This window comes from Leptopilina boulardi, unplaced genomic scaffold (genome assembly GCF_019393585.1).
Source record: "Leptopilina boulardi isolate dan_hultmark-lab unplaced genomic scaffold, ZJU_Lbou_2.1 LbouV2_140, whole genome shotgun sequence".
Taxonomy (NCBI): Eukaryota; Metazoa; Arthropoda; class Insecta; order Hymenoptera; family Figitidae; genus Leptopilina; species Leptopilina boulardi.
The window spans coordinates 437,603-452,663 of record NW_026137686.1 but is presented as its reverse complement, the minus strand read 5'-3'; the positions used below and the strand labels follow the sequence as shown (position 1 = coordinate 452,663).

Sequence of the window (15,061 nt, the reverse complement as noted above, 5' to 3'; positions counted from 1 at the left end):
ACTTTCGATTACGCTCTAGCACATTCGACGATTTTGAATATACCCGATTCTGAAAAATTCATTTATTAAGTTTTAAGCAAATTCGTTCGTAGCCAGTTTGAATCAAATTCGTCCATTTTCAATTAAAAAAAAAATTTCCGCCATATTGGATCCGTCATTGTTAATTTTGAAAATCTGACGTCAGATTCGTAATCAGCGACTCTAAAAACCCCCAGATACCAAGATTCTTGAAAGTTGATTCTTTTTTAAAATGTCATGTCCGCCATATTGAATCCGCCATTTTGAATTTTTAAAATCTGATGTCAGATTCTTATTCAGCGACTCCGAAACCCCCCGAGTAACCAGTTTGAATCAAATTCGCCCATTTTTAATTTTTTTAAAGAAAATTTCCGCCATATTGGATCCGCCATTGTTAATTTTGAAAATCTGATGTCAAATTCGTATTTGGCGACCCAAAAAACCCCCGAGTAAAAATTTTCAAGCGTATTTGAACACTTTTTCCGATATTTTTTGTAAATTATCCGCCATATTGGATCCGCCATTTGCAATTTTAAAAGGTGCCACATTGCACTTGAAAGTAGACATAATAAGCTAAATTTTAAGCCTATGTAGACGTTTTTCTGATAAAACCATTTTTGGGCAGAGGGGGTCTCCCAGTGACATAGAATGCCCCATATATAATATCTATTTTTAATCACATATATATTTGCATCAAAGTGAATTTTTGAAAAACTTTTTTAAGAAAATAAAAGTTTTTATATAGTAAGTTTAAATAATTTTACCCACAGAAAAGCAAAATAAAATACATTTTAGTTTTGAATAATAAAATCAAGGTGAAAAAATTTTTATAAACAAAATATTTAAACAAAAAGATTCATCAGGTTCACTCTAGAACTTTTTGTAAACTAGAATTAATCAAAAAGAAAATCTATTTGAACCAGTACTGGCTCAATATCGGCTCAGTACCGATTTGCCAGTACTGATGGGAGGGTGGTACTGCAACAGTACTGATACAATGAAAATACCAGTACTGAACCAGTATTGCGCCATTAGTGAACTATGGAAACTTTTTGTTTGGTTAGGTTATTATTTACTTCCTATTTAAAATATATTTAAGGAAAATCTAACTAATAATTATAATCAAACATACCTTTTCCTGTTTCGTGCGACTTCTTTTCTTTCTTCTTTTCTCTCCTGTATGACGATTTTAAACTTTTAATTTTTTTTTACACCAAGCAACAGATAAACCCGTCGAATCTGAAACTTTTTTCCAAGCATCGATTTTCATATTTTTCCTCATATAATTTTTATCAGTTGGATCCCATAGCAAAGTATTAGATTTAAAAGTTTGAATAAATCTAAAAACTGCCTCGTCTGAAATGTCACTCTCTTCCATCTCTTTATTTTCAGTTCAGTCACTAAACAGAATTAGAATTAATTCTTCACGAAATATAGCAACACTTCACTTATATTTTAAAAGTAATGAGTTGCTTACTCAGGGGCCGAGCGAAAACTGATATTGTTGATCCTCGGATGTCGAGGCCTAAACACTGTTAAAAGTTTAAATAATGCAAACTTATCCCTCCTTTTTTACCTATGGTTAAAAATTTACTTCCCTCTTTTACCCTAAAAAGCACATACTTTTTCTAGATGTGCGTTAATAAAAAGGATTAGAGAGAATTGCTTTATTACTTCCATAAATACAAAGGTTTTTTGGGATTCCCGATTTCACATCTTGAAATACATGAAGGATTAGTGGGACATACACTTAAAGCTATATAGAAAACCATTTTATGAGCTTTCTAGAAATTCATTCCTGATTTTTTTTATTTATCATTACACTAAAAAAAATTCTTATTAAAAGAGAACATCTCTTCTTTTGCAGTAAATTTTTCTTTTATATATGGGCACTAAATTATTTCTCTTTAATTGAGAGGATTTTACTATTTCTCCATTTTTTTAATTTTCTGTCAAAAATCTGTCTAATTTTAGAGAAGAATAATTTTAAGTTTAGAAAAAAACCTTTCTCTTTAAAAAAAATTACCTTGAAATTCTTTAAGAGACGAGTTTTAATCAAAGATGAATTATCAACAGTTATATAAATAAGTGAATTATTCACTTACATGCACTGTTAAAAAAATCTGTATTAGATTTAATAGACATGCGTATGAAGCGAATATGCACTACAGGTATTGAAATCTAAGATACATGTATATTAAATTTAATGTGCCAACATGGCGGCTGTAGATACCTATTTCACCAAACGGTCATTATTTCCTTGATATTGAAAATTTATTTCAAATTGAAATAACAGTGCTTAATTCTTTAATTAATATGTTGTTCGTGTCAAATAAATAATGTTTCATACTGAAATTTTTTTCAAAAAATCATTCTAAATACCAGAATTTTAATGTTCATATGTGACATTTAGGTTAAGTACTCTAAATGTCGAATTATATGCATTTTGACAATGTAAATTGATTTAAACTTGAATTTATATGAACTTATTTTGTACACAAGAACATGTATAAATTGAGTAAAATTCAATTTTTTAATTCTGATTCCTATAGGTAATGAAATTTAATATACTTTATATATAAATTCGCTTTAATATACGCAGTTTCTTAAATTTAAGTACTTTATGTATATTAAAACTACGAATATTTTTAACAGTGTGGATAACTATTATTATTAATTTAAAGTTAAATAATATTTTAAGGTTTTTTTTAAAATAAGAATACTCTTAAGGCGCTTGTACACCTTACAAATTCTAAGTATATTCGGAATTTGTCAAAAGTTATACTTATTTTGATTGGCCTTGCTCATGGAGAATTTCCAAAAGATAGAAAAATTTCGAAATTCTCTATGAGCAAAGCCAATCAATGTTAGTGAAACTTCTGACCAATTCCGAGGATACTCAGAATTTGTGAGGTGTACAAGCGCCTTCAACTGAAGGAAGAAAACCGCCTTTTTTATGAATTTTCATGTATTGCACGGAGAGAAAAATCTGCCTTTTATAGTATAGAAAGGTTTACATTTAATGCACAGAAATTTTCTATGCTATATAGGCATGAAATTTGAGTAATTATAGTACAATCGTATGTCTTTTTAGCATGAAACTTGTCTATGCTAATAAAGTTTGTCATATAGCCTCTTATTACATACTTATTATACTTTTAATCCAACGGCGCCATGCGAAGATCGCACATAACATCATCCTACTATGTTTGCATAAGTTCTATGCTTTTTCGGGGATAGACTCTTGCAACTGGCGATTAGGCCACGCCCACCTTTACTTAATTGGAACTGTCCTAATCGCCAGTTGCAAGAGTCTATCCCCGAAAAAGCATAGAACTTATGCAAAAATAGTAGGATGATGTTATGTGCGATCTTCGCATGGCGCCGTTGGATTAAAAGTATAATAAGTATGTAATAAGAGGCTATATGACAAACTTTATTAGCATAGACAAGTTTCATGCTAAAAATTCTCAAATCTTTGCTCTATTAGTATGAAAAGTTTAAAGAAAAATAGCAGCAATCTATTTCATACTATAAAAGGCAGATTTTTCTCTCCGTGTGAAAATAAAAAAAAAATTATGTATATAATTTCGTTCGCTACATGTTCGTCACATGTTCGCCCTATGTTGCAAGCACGTCCCAAGTAGACAGTGTTCGCTTCGTGTTGCGTTCGCGCCGTGTTCGCCAAGTGGATACGCGCCTTTAAAAATGTCTTCTTATGGGTTATCAGGTAGTGGTACTGAAGTGGAACTCAAGCCAAGTCCAATTCAGTACTATTCCAGTACCTCTCTTTCGGTAGGGACTTGACATTTTCAACATGGTAAGGTTACATTTCGGCAATAGAACTTTCCCATCTACTGTAATTTCGCCGTCATTAGTCATTTTACCTCATTGAATGTGAGAACGATTATTACCCTCTTTAAAAGAAACAAAGGACCCCGCACGTTTTGCATGGAAAATGGCTTTCAGCGAATTTTTCTGAAACTTTGTAGTTTTGTAGTTTAAGGCCTCCTGAACAAAAAATGTTAATGGCAAAACTTAAAATAATGGACAGTTTTTTTGCTACAATGGCTCAAAGTTAAAAAACAATAGCATTATGGGCATAGACTTTTGTGAATTTAAAACTTTTAAAACTTAATTAAATCTGCTTAAAACTCGTTACTCGGGAGTTTTCGGGGTCGCTGATTACGAAACCGAGGTTTGTTTTTTAAAATTCAAAATGGCGGATCCAATATGGCGGACGACTTTCCTAGAATTTGATTGAATTCGCATGAAACTCATCACTCGGGGGTTTTCGGGGTCGCTGATTACGAATCCGAGGTTTGTTTTTTAAAATTCAAAATGGCGGATCCAATATGGCGGACGACTTTCCTAAAATCTGATTGAATTCGCATGAAACTCATCACTCGGGGGTTTTCGGGGTCGCTGATTACGAATCCGAGGTTTGTTTTTTAAAATTCAAAATGGTAACCGGTGACACTGAAATGTAGGGAAAGTAAAACTGTGAATCTTCCACAGATCATAGTGACAGCAAAAGAGGCAGTACGTCAAGCCTTCTCAATGTAAACAGCGAAAAAAGCGCTTAATGCCTGATTCCGTCTGATTTGGACAACAAGATCATTAACGAAAATAGCATTCAATGCGTTATATTTCGGAAAAAGGAAGCTAAGTTTCTTCTGAAAATCAGGAAGGAAGTTGCCAAGATGGTAAAATCTTGTGACATTCAAAACAACATTAATCGCACGATCAAGTACAGACTAAAGGTTCTTCAGGACCTGATAGATTAAGCCCAGGTGAACCAAAAAACAACGGAAAAGGGACATACTGAACCTTACGTTTTTGTTTCGATAGTATGTAGTCGGAAGGACTGGGATGCAAAGAAAGAGCGTACTCTTGAGAAGTACTGCAATACCATCACGATTTTAACGTTACTGTAACTATTACAATTTGGCAAAGTACCTAAGTATGGAGTCATTGGCTTTTAAATCAGGCGAATTCAAGCGATTTTCCAAAAAGTCGTCGACCTTTTTTGATCAGTCATTTTGAGCTTTGAAGAACAGCCCTCACGTTCATAATAAGCGACCCCGAAAACCCCCGAATAACCATTTTCAAGAGAATTCAATGATTATTTTTTAAAATCATCGACCTTTTTTGATCCGTCATTTTGAGTTTTGAAAACCAGCCCTCAGATTCGTAATCAGCGACCCCGAAAACCCCCGAGTGATGAGTTTCATGCGAATTCAATCAGATTTTAGGAAAGTCGTCCGCCATATTGGATCCGCCATTTTGAATTTTAAAAAACAAACCTCGGATTCGTAATCAGCGACCCCGAAAACCCCCGAGTGATGAGTTTCATGCGAATTCAATCAAATTCTAGGAAAGTCGTCCGCCATATTGGATCCGCCATTTTGAATTTAAAAAAAAAACCTCGGATTCGTAATCAGCGACCCCGAAAACCTCCGAGTGATGAGTTTCATGCGAATTCAATCAAATTCTAGGAAAGTCGTCCGCCATATTGGATCCGCCATTTTGAATTTTGAAAAACAAACCTCGGTTTCGTAATCAGCGACCCCAAAAACTCCCGAGTAACGAGTTTTAAGCAGATTTAATTAAGTTTTAAAAGTTTTAAATTCACAAAAGTCTATGCCCATAATGCTATTGTTTTTTAACTTTGAGCCATTGTAGCAAAAAAACTGTCCATTATTTTAAGTTTTGCCATTAACATTTTTTGTTCAGGAGGCCTTAAACTACAAAACTACAAAGTTTCAGAAAAATTGGCTGAAAGCCATTTTCCATGCAAAACGTGCGGGGTCCTTTACCGTCAAGAAAAAGAAATTTACCGCGGAGTTGAAAATCCCAATATTCAAAATATCAAAATTACAATATTTAGTATTTTTCCATTTTTGCATATTATGTATTTTCCTCACATTAAAAGTAGTAATATTACTAGAGACTTTTGAAGGAAAATTGCCGTCGCTGGAAAATTTTTTTTCGACATTTTACAGAGTGTATCAAAAATGCGCTAAAATCCCCAATTCGGCAACGGCCATAGCCCCTTATTGTATACTTATTAGGCTTTGTCACTTGTGACGTCAGAGTCGATTTTAGGTGTGACGTCAGAGGCCTGGAGGGACAACAAACAGACGACACAATGTTATTCTTATAGGGAATTAATTTTGTTATATATTTGATTCAATTGCATTGATAGATTCTCTTAATTCGTAATAAAATATAAATTTTTATGTTAGAGGTGTTTGTTTACTGACTTGAAATCTTTTACTGCTGCGGTAATTCCCACTTAAAATATATATTTTATATCTTTTTTAATAACATGCATACTGCCCAGATAGCACGACATTTTTCGGCAAGTTTGCGGCAAGTTTGCAGTGCAAAGTTCGGAAGTTTGCGCGGCAAGTTTGCAGCAAACTTTAAATATGTATAAAAATGTCCCCCCATTGGCAAGTTTGCAATGCAAATTTGCAGCAAATTTTAAAAGTAAAATTTCTGAAAATTTCCAAGAATAATTGTTGGAAAAATTGCGCGGATAATTTCCTCCAAGTTTGTCTATAAAATTTTAGGATAAATAAATTATAAATTTTAATTGTGAATTGTATACAAATAAATAAATAAATAAATAAATTAATAATAAACACTAAAATTTTTTCAGTATTTAAAATTATAGAATTATTAACATATAAATAACCTTATATATTTAAACTGGGGCCAGAAAGACAAACAATGGATTAATTTTTTATTACATGATTTATTAAGTTATTATTATAAATGTTACATTATTTTTATTAAAAATTAAGCAGTCTTTTTTAAAATTTGAATCCTTCGTCTTCTTTAAACACCTGAAACATTTAACATATTTTTTATTAAACTCGTTTTTTACGGTAAGAAAATATAAACAATTATAGAGGTACTTTTAGGGCAATACATTATATTTTATTCTTGAAATTCGTTATGTCGTATATCTAGAAAAATTTAATAATTCGTATAAAAAATTTCTCATATTTATATAATAATAAATTAGCAATATAAATACAGGCCTTAAAAACCTTGAATGTTAACATAATTTAACAACTGTTAACAATAAAATATAAAACTTTTTATATAATTTTATTTAAATATTTATAAATTTTATATCCTAAAAAATAAGTTAATCACGTCCGTAAAATTTTAATAGTCGACTGACACCCATTTAAAAAATTTTCCTGTTTTTATTAAGAAAAAATAAAATACTACAATTTGTACTAATTTACAAGATCTGCTGTCTATTATAATGTTAAAATTAATTCGGAATGTCAAAATTTGACTAAAAATCGGAAGATTAAATGTGGCAACTGATTATTTTAAAAAATGCGAATTATTAAATGATCAAAAGAATGATATCTCTTCCAAAAAATATATTTGAAACTATTTAACACTACCCTTAATTTTCGAAATTGCAACTGTAATTTATATGCTTCTACTTCTAAAAAACCTCTTTTCTTTGCAACTAAACTTTAGAATTCAAATTCTGGGGTATTTAATTACAAAAAATTTACCTTTTATTCATCCTCATCTTCGCTTGAAGATTCCATTACATCTCTCTCATTCACTTGGCGTCTTTGTAAGGCAGTTCTATAATATAAAAACAAATTAATATTTACTGTAAAAATTTTATTAAAAGATGTATTTGAAAATGACGATAGTTTTTATGATTTTTAATTCTTGCCTTCTTCCATTTAATTTTTTGTATTATTTAGTAAAACTTTTATGAATTTTTCTCAATATCTCTGAATTCTTCAAGAGAGAGTTCTTAAGTTGGATTTTAAAAAATATTCTATTCAAGTTTAACTAGTATTCTTATTTGTTGTCAATTTTTTAACTTATTAATTTTTTTATGTTACGTATGAATTTGATACAATTTTTTAAGTTATTTTAAATAGTTTTTATTGAAATGTTAAATATTAAAATGTTCTCTTTTATCTGATTCTTAATATTTGAAAATAATAATTCTTAATAAAATCATGATTGCATTCATTATAAAGGGAAACTGAAAATGTCAAACAAGTCAGCAGAAAATCATATAAATCACATAAAATTTCTCTATAAAATTTACTTACTGTAAACGTTTCTCCTTATTTTTACATTGGTTCAACCATAATATAATAGCCTTCTTTACATCGGACCTATCTGCCTTCGGGATCATTTGCACGACTACATCTAATGAAAACAAAAAACGTAAGAAGAGCATAAAAATACATTTCTGATTAATAATTTGTGGACGTCCAAATATTTCAGTTATTTCTAGCAAGTTATATTCAGGTTGTAACTTGGGACGTTTTCTAAAAAATGCGAGTTTTAATTAATAAATCGAGTTTTTTACGAAGTTAATATTTGGATTTTTATTTCAGAAATAGTAAAATTTACTATTCTTAAACTTAATTTTACTTTTAAGTATTTCATAAGTGTAATTTTTTCAGATCAAATAAATTGTTTTTTGCACTGAAACTTCAGAATTTAATTGCCAATTTTATACATATAGATAAATAAATTGATAATAAAAAAGTAAAAAAATTATAAAATTAATAATTAATAAATTGACTGCTAAAAATATATTGTATTAATTTCAAAAATTATTGCAACCAATTATGGTATATAATGGATTAAGCCTATTGCAAAAAACCTTTTTCCATTAAAAAAAATTCATTGAAACTCTATGAATGTCGACAAGATTGAATTACAATAATACTTACCACATATTATCGAAGTTAATTTTAAAATTTCGAAGGATGGCTTCTTGTTACTCCTTCCCTTAAACGTGTAAAGTTGTCCACATTGCAATGTTAAAAGTTTGTTCATCAAATCGTATACAGTTGTATTTATTGATGTTCCTTTTCCAATCGATAATAGCGCATTTTTTACTTTAATTCTCAGGCGACTTGATTTTTTTAATTTTCTATTAATTTCATTTAGTTCCTCGACACTTTTGGCGGGAAATATTTTCATTTCAGGATCGTCAAGTAGTATATTAGTGGATTCTATAGGATTCGATTGATTTTCGCTCATGATTTTTAAAACAACTCCCATTGATGTGATTTTTCTGGAAATTTGCATAAGCAATTTTCTGTCTGTCCCATTATTATTATTCACAAATTCCTGGCTCTCCTGTACCATCGGATCTAAAACTAAATTTTTCATAGATTTTTAAAAAATTCAAAATTAAAATAAAATATTTATAGATTAACAGTAAATTTCAAAAAGAGTACGTAGTTTATAATTGACAATGTATTTAAAACAAACAATTTGTTTTCTTGCAATTCATATAATTTTGCTAAAAATTATTTAATATTTGTATAATAAAATAATTATTTTAAAAACAAGTTGAATTTTTTTCAAATAATAAAAAATATGATCTATAGGAAATTTTCATAAAATGAATTTTTTTTATATTGCAAATTCAGTATATATATTATATATTTAAATTATATATAAATTATATTTAAATTATATTTAATTTTCTGTATTTAGAAAAATTATATTTAATTTTTACACATGGGTGGAAAACTGTGGATAGTGGTTAAAATTTTTTATTTAATGAATTAAATTAAGGAAAAAAATAAAAATATAGGGACTCACTTTTTCTTATTTTATCAGAAAAAAATTTCGTTTTTTCTAATTTAAAATTTTGTTTAAAGTACTATATATTGTATTTTATTTAATGAACTAGTCGGTAATATTGAATTAATTAAAATTTCTTTAAGTAGATATAAAGAGTACGTTTTTGTCGATTTTAAAAAATCATTGCTATAAAGAATGAAATGTAATGTAATGAAGACGAGCCTGATCCGGGGTCCCCTAGTACGAGTTGTTGGCACTTAGGTCGAAACCCATTGTTATAAAGAATAAAAATTGTAAATAAAATTTTCTGCATGTAGTGCCATAAAACTTATACTTGACTTTAATTACATTATACCGTTTTCATTTCCTACACATGTACCTGCTTCCATTGTATTTTCCTCATCTGCGTCTGCTTCCATTGCAGTTTCTTCAGTTGTTTCTGCGTCTGTTATATTTTTTCCACTTGTGCCTGCATCCATGGCATTTTCTCCACTTGTACCTGCTTCTATTGCATTTTCGCCATTTTCGACTGTTTCTATTGTATTTTCTCCGCTTGAGTTTGCTTTTATAGGATTTCCCGAAATTAAACTCTTCTGCATTGCCTCTGCTTCAATTGTGTCTTCTTCTAGTAAGTCTGTTGCCTTTGTGCCTCCAATATTAGAGTTATCTATACCTTTTGGTACTTCATTTTCAATCCGTTGAGAATCTTCATTTTCAAGATTTGATTTCTTCATCTGTCTATCGTTCTCCTTCTTAATCCGCGACTGGAAGATATTTTTTATATTTTCTGTAATATGAAATTTAGTAAAATATATCAGTGACCAAACAAAGCAGACAATAAAATATAGACATCTTTTCACAAGTTTGAAAAATTTTTTACACGTCGAATATGGTAATTTTAATTCTTCCTAGCTTATACATTACAGGGATTAGGATACTATTTTTCCAAAAAAGGTGATAAAAGTTTAATAATTTCCGGAAAAATTTCTACCACTCCTACACAAAATAATTAAATATATGAAGTAACAAATTAATAAATAAAATAATAAATATCTTTTGAAATTTAAAGCAATTGAATATTAAGTGAATTGATTTAAAATCCATTACGTACAGTTTCAATCGAAGGAATTCAAATTATAATAAATTGCAATTCCGTTAAATTAAATTGAGAATTAATTGAAAAAGGAATAAATTAAAATATAATTAATATAAAAAATTGGTTACAATCAATTTAACATTAAATTGAAGATAAAATGATTTGAAATTTGAATAAATAAAATTCAGAATTAGTTAAAATTCTATTGCACTAAACTTAAAATGGAAAATTGCACCAAAATAGAAAAATGGGTTTTGCTCAAAAAAGTCAGAACTGATTTTAAAGAAAAAAAAAGAAATATATATAATGTGAACTTGAAATGATTTATATAAAAACTTTTCAAACATTCTTGCCATCAAAAAACTCAAAAAATTTTTTATTTTTAAAAATTATTTTATGACTTGTTATTTTATAGACATTACCTTAGAATTTTCAGCAAAATTTTTCATAAATGTCTACTTTTTCATATATTTTTTGTACATTTCTGTTTGTGGTGGAAGGCATTAAAAAAATGATAATCATAGGCATTCGAGACACTCGAGCAATATAGAGCGTTGCTTATTATAAAAGCACTGCTTTAATAAAAAAGTTGTCTTTTGTTTCACATAATCACTTAGTTCAATTTTTAGAAAAGTAAAAAAATATCAGTTTTATTTTTAACAAAGTGAAAAATCATTTAAACATTTTAAAAAAACTTTCTCTGTAAAATCCAAAAAATTTCTGTTTCAATTTTTGAAAATTTTTTCGGGAGTATAATTTTAGAGGCACACTGAAATGGATTAAACTGAAATTTGGGTACATCAAGTTTGGAGTTGGAGTTTTATATAAATTTACATTAATATTATTTGGATCAATTAAAATTAGAATCAATTTACCAATAAAGATTTAAATCAATAAAATTTAAAATAATAGGTCAAAAGATGCGTCTTGAAAATCTCTACAAAATGAAACTAAAAAAACTGTAGGTGTCATAACATTTTTTTAAAGTTATGAGCAAAAAACGATTTTTTATGATTTTTAAAATGTCAATAACTTTGGATAAAATGATAGCAGATTGTTCGTCAATAGCTCAAAAAATGCGTCTTAAAAAACTCTACAAAATTAAGTAAAAACATCCCAACTTTCAAAACATGTGTTTCAAGTTATGGGCAAAAAACGATTTTTCAAAAATTTTAAAAGTAAAAAAAAATATAGTTAATATGTATTAATTTGTCCCAAAGTTTTCTCATTTTATGTCCCCAAATGAGATCTACAATTTAAAAAAAAATTCAGCCCTAAAGCTCTTATAGAATTTGAGATATTTATGAAAATGTAATGTATATATACACACACACATACGGAATGACATTTTCTAAAAATGTCATTTTTGGATTCCTGAGGTCAAAAAACATAAAGATATGTCAAAAAAATGAGTTCGAAAAATTTCGCGAAAACAATACATTATAATTTCAATTACTAATGAATTGGAATTCAGATACTTTTAAATTTTGATCAATTACATTTGAATTAGTTTAAAAATTTTATGAGTGGAAATTTTGTAAAATTAAAATTAAAATCAACCAAAATGAAGATTATTTAAAATTTGAAACTTGGTGAGACCCTTATGAAAAAGTATTACTGGAATTCCAGTAATTATTTCGCGAATATATTTTTTTAAGTACATTACTCATTTTAAATTGCAATGAAATCGTTTTTTTAGGTTTTATTTATTATGTGAGTGCATTCAATTTTTTCATAATGTAAAGCGAAAAAATTACTGTATTTTCAGTAATTATTCTAGTAATTATTACAGTAATTTTTTTTTCATAAAGGGGAAAGTTGAAAAAATGTGAAAATAAGGCACAACTTATGATCCGTGGTATTAAAATAGTTTGGTGCTGTTAATTTATTATTTATTGTAAAACGATAAATTTATGTTAATTTGCAAGATACCTTCGCTACTTGTGTCAAAAATTTACCATGTCCAACATGTAATTTAAAAATTAATTCTTTAAATTACTAAAGAAACCTACTGAAAGGCATCCTTTTTTCTTGCACTGCAGCATCGACGGCGGTTTCAAAATCCTGAAATGTTTTTGCGCATCTAAGATGTCTCGTCTTGCGCAGTTTTTCGAGATTTTTATTATCATCACTTTCTATGTCTGACAATTTTCCTAACACATCAATCTTTTGAGTCGCTAACTCATAAGAACCTAAAAATTAAAATGATATAAAATAATATTTTTTTCAATATAACTGAAAATTTGAATAGTAGTTATTGAAATTATGTCATTTTTAATTGCTTAGATCATTGAAAAATGAATCAAAATTGGGTTATTTTTTTACTTATTTCTAATGACATTTCACTGATTGAAGTAACAAGATGTTTACTCACTAGAAAATTAATAAATTTTACTGATTCAATTTCAGAGAGTGAAAATATATACATTTTTCAATCTGTTTTCGTGAGTTACGCCTTTTCTATTTACTCTCACAAGTAATAAGTTATCAATTGGGACCCATAAAAATTCAGAAAATAAAATTTTTTAAATAAATGTTTATACTTTCATAGCAAAAAAGTTACAATTTTATAATTCTTAATTGGACGTAATAAATGTCAAGACATATATATAAAAATTTCATGATTTGTAAAAAATTGTTTTTAATTTCAATTATTTAATAACATAATAATAATTTATAATAAGTTTCATATGTTGTAGAAAACAATTATTTCATTGTTTATTTTTTAACAAGTTTTTTAATTTATAAATAGATAGTTATTTTTTTATATTTAAAAATTAAAGTAATTTTAAGAACTTTTTGCAACACATTGCTCTGATGACAATCATAATTTCTGTAGAATATTTTATCTACACATTTCAAAATTTTAACTTAAATTCTCAATTTTTTGTCGGCGAAATACACATTCTTTTATTAAAAACTTAAATTATTCACTCAGTTTTTGGAAAAAAAACAAAACTGTAAAACCATAGTTTTATAATTGTTTTATTGAATAATAGATTTTTCATTATTAAATTTGCACAAATGTTTAAATTTAAATTATTTTTACTCTCATAAGACTTGAATTCTATAAAATCGAATGAATAATATAAGAACAAAGTCTATGTTTATGTTGCAATTTTTCAATTTATATTGTAAAATTAATTTTTTACATTTTCAAAAGAATTCAGAAAATTTAAATCCTCAAATTATAGTATTATATTCGTTAATTATACAAAATGAACTATTTAAAAAATTCAACTACATATATAATATAAATTTTAAATGATTAAAAAAACACTTTTCTAAAAAAAGTTATTTAAAAATTCTATTTAATAATTTAATATTATTTTGTAATAAATTTTTAAATAAGATAACACTTTCATTTTTTGGTTAAATAAATTGTTCATTAAAATTTTTAGTTTTGTTCTGAACAAATATATAAACAACTATATTTTGAACAAAAAATCTCTTACTGATACATAATTGAAATAACATAATGTAACTGACTTCATAGTTACTTGGATTACAAAAAGTTTGAATTTTTTGATATTTTCATTCTCAGGAAATAAATTTTCTGACAAAATTATTGTTTTAAATTTTGCACATATACATCAACTTTTTTAAAAAAATGAATTTTTGAAGAAATTAAATAATATAAATAATAAATGTATTGGTAATGTGTAATTCTATAATTAAACTGCAATAGATCGTAGAAAGGTATACGCGTAATGTATTTTATATGGCACGTATGCTCTTCTATGATCCGTCTGTACATATTTATGTTCGAGTGAAAACTAATGTTCCGACCAATTAAGATCATAAGATTTTTCAGTTGTAAGATATTTTTTTTCAAATTATACTTACTTGCATCGCATAAATGTTCGACGGGCAGAATTTTCCAGCCTCCCTTCGAAATTGATATTTTTACATCTTCTCTAGACAAAAGATGGCGAACGACGGAATTTGCATTTTTTCCCATCGGGTAATAACTGGAACTTATTTTTCCCTTTTCGTCTCTAATTGCCCAACTGGATCTAATGATGGCCATCCCGTCTTCAAAATTTACAATTGCAAAGTCGCACATGATTAAGTTTATCAATTTTCACACAACTGCACAAAACGATAGAAGAAGCCCGTATAAACTGCGATCACGTATGACGCGATCGAAAACAAAACACGTGAGTCCTCTTACCGGCCGGCTTTTTTCTCGTGTCAGCGACGTTGCCATGTGTCTATTATTTATTTTTGCGACTTTAATTGGATTATCTTGTAGTAATAATATTTTTAAGTTCTTAAAAATCTTAAACAATTTTATATATTTCTTACAATGATTATTTATGTAAATGTATGAAAATA

At 27.9% G+C, this 15,061-nt stretch overlaps 3 protein-coding genes across 7 annotated transcripts in view; all 3 read right to left on the bottom strand.

Annotated features, from left to right (window-relative positions):
• LOC127291539 (uncharacterized protein DDB_G0284459-like) overlaps window positions 1–15,061 on the bottom strand; it is a 309,035-nt gene that overhangs the window by 39,150 nt on the left and 254,824 nt on the right. The window lies entirely within an intron of this gene.
• Window positions 1–15,061, bottom strand: part of LOC127291546 (bromodomain and WD repeat-containing DDB_G0285837-like) — a 237,677-nt gene that overhangs the window by 9,400 nt on the left and 213,216 nt on the right. Inside the window, exon 1 of one of the 5 annotated variants that reach the window (XM_051320734.1) lies at window positions 2,045–2,488. The exons of the other annotated variants lie outside the window; for them this stretch is intronic. The gene's annotated coding sequence lies outside the window, so the exon portion shown is untranslated. Of the gene's footprint in view, window positions 1–2,044; window positions 2,489–15,061 lie in introns of those variants that run through there. 5 annotated transcript variants of the gene reach the window in all.
• On the bottom strand, window positions 6,776–14,990 carry LOC127291543 (uncharacterized). The gene is made up of 7 exons (XM_051320725.1): window positions 14,570–14,990; window positions 12,736–12,915; window positions 10,007–10,414; window positions 8,763–9,194; window positions 8,130–8,229; window positions 7,569–7,644; window positions 6,776–6,872 (listed from the first exon to the last, which is right to left on the bottom strand). Exons 1-6 carry the CDS (start codon window positions 14,787–14,789, stop codon window positions 7,572–7,574), a joined length of 1,413 nt encoding a protein of 470 aa, XP_051176682.1. The 5' UTR covers window positions 14,790–14,990; the 3' UTR covers window positions 6,776–6,872; window positions 7,569–7,571.

What these genes read in the sequence shown, in the direction of transcription:
- LOC127291543 (XM_051320725.1), bottom strand. Translation starts at nt 14,789, where the DNA reads ATGTGCGACTTTGCAATTGTAAATTTTGAAGACGGGATGGCCATCATT. An exon ending in CGAACATTTATGCGATGCAA is followed by an intron (nt 12,916 to 14,569) that starts GTAAGTATAATT and finishes TTTAATTTTTAG; the next exon opens with GTTCTTATGAGTTAGCGACT. An exon ending in ATTAACTTCGATAATATGTG is followed by an intron (nt 8,230 to 8,762) that starts GTAAGTATTATT and finishes TGTTTTCATTAG; the next exon opens with ATGTAGTCGTGCAAATGATC.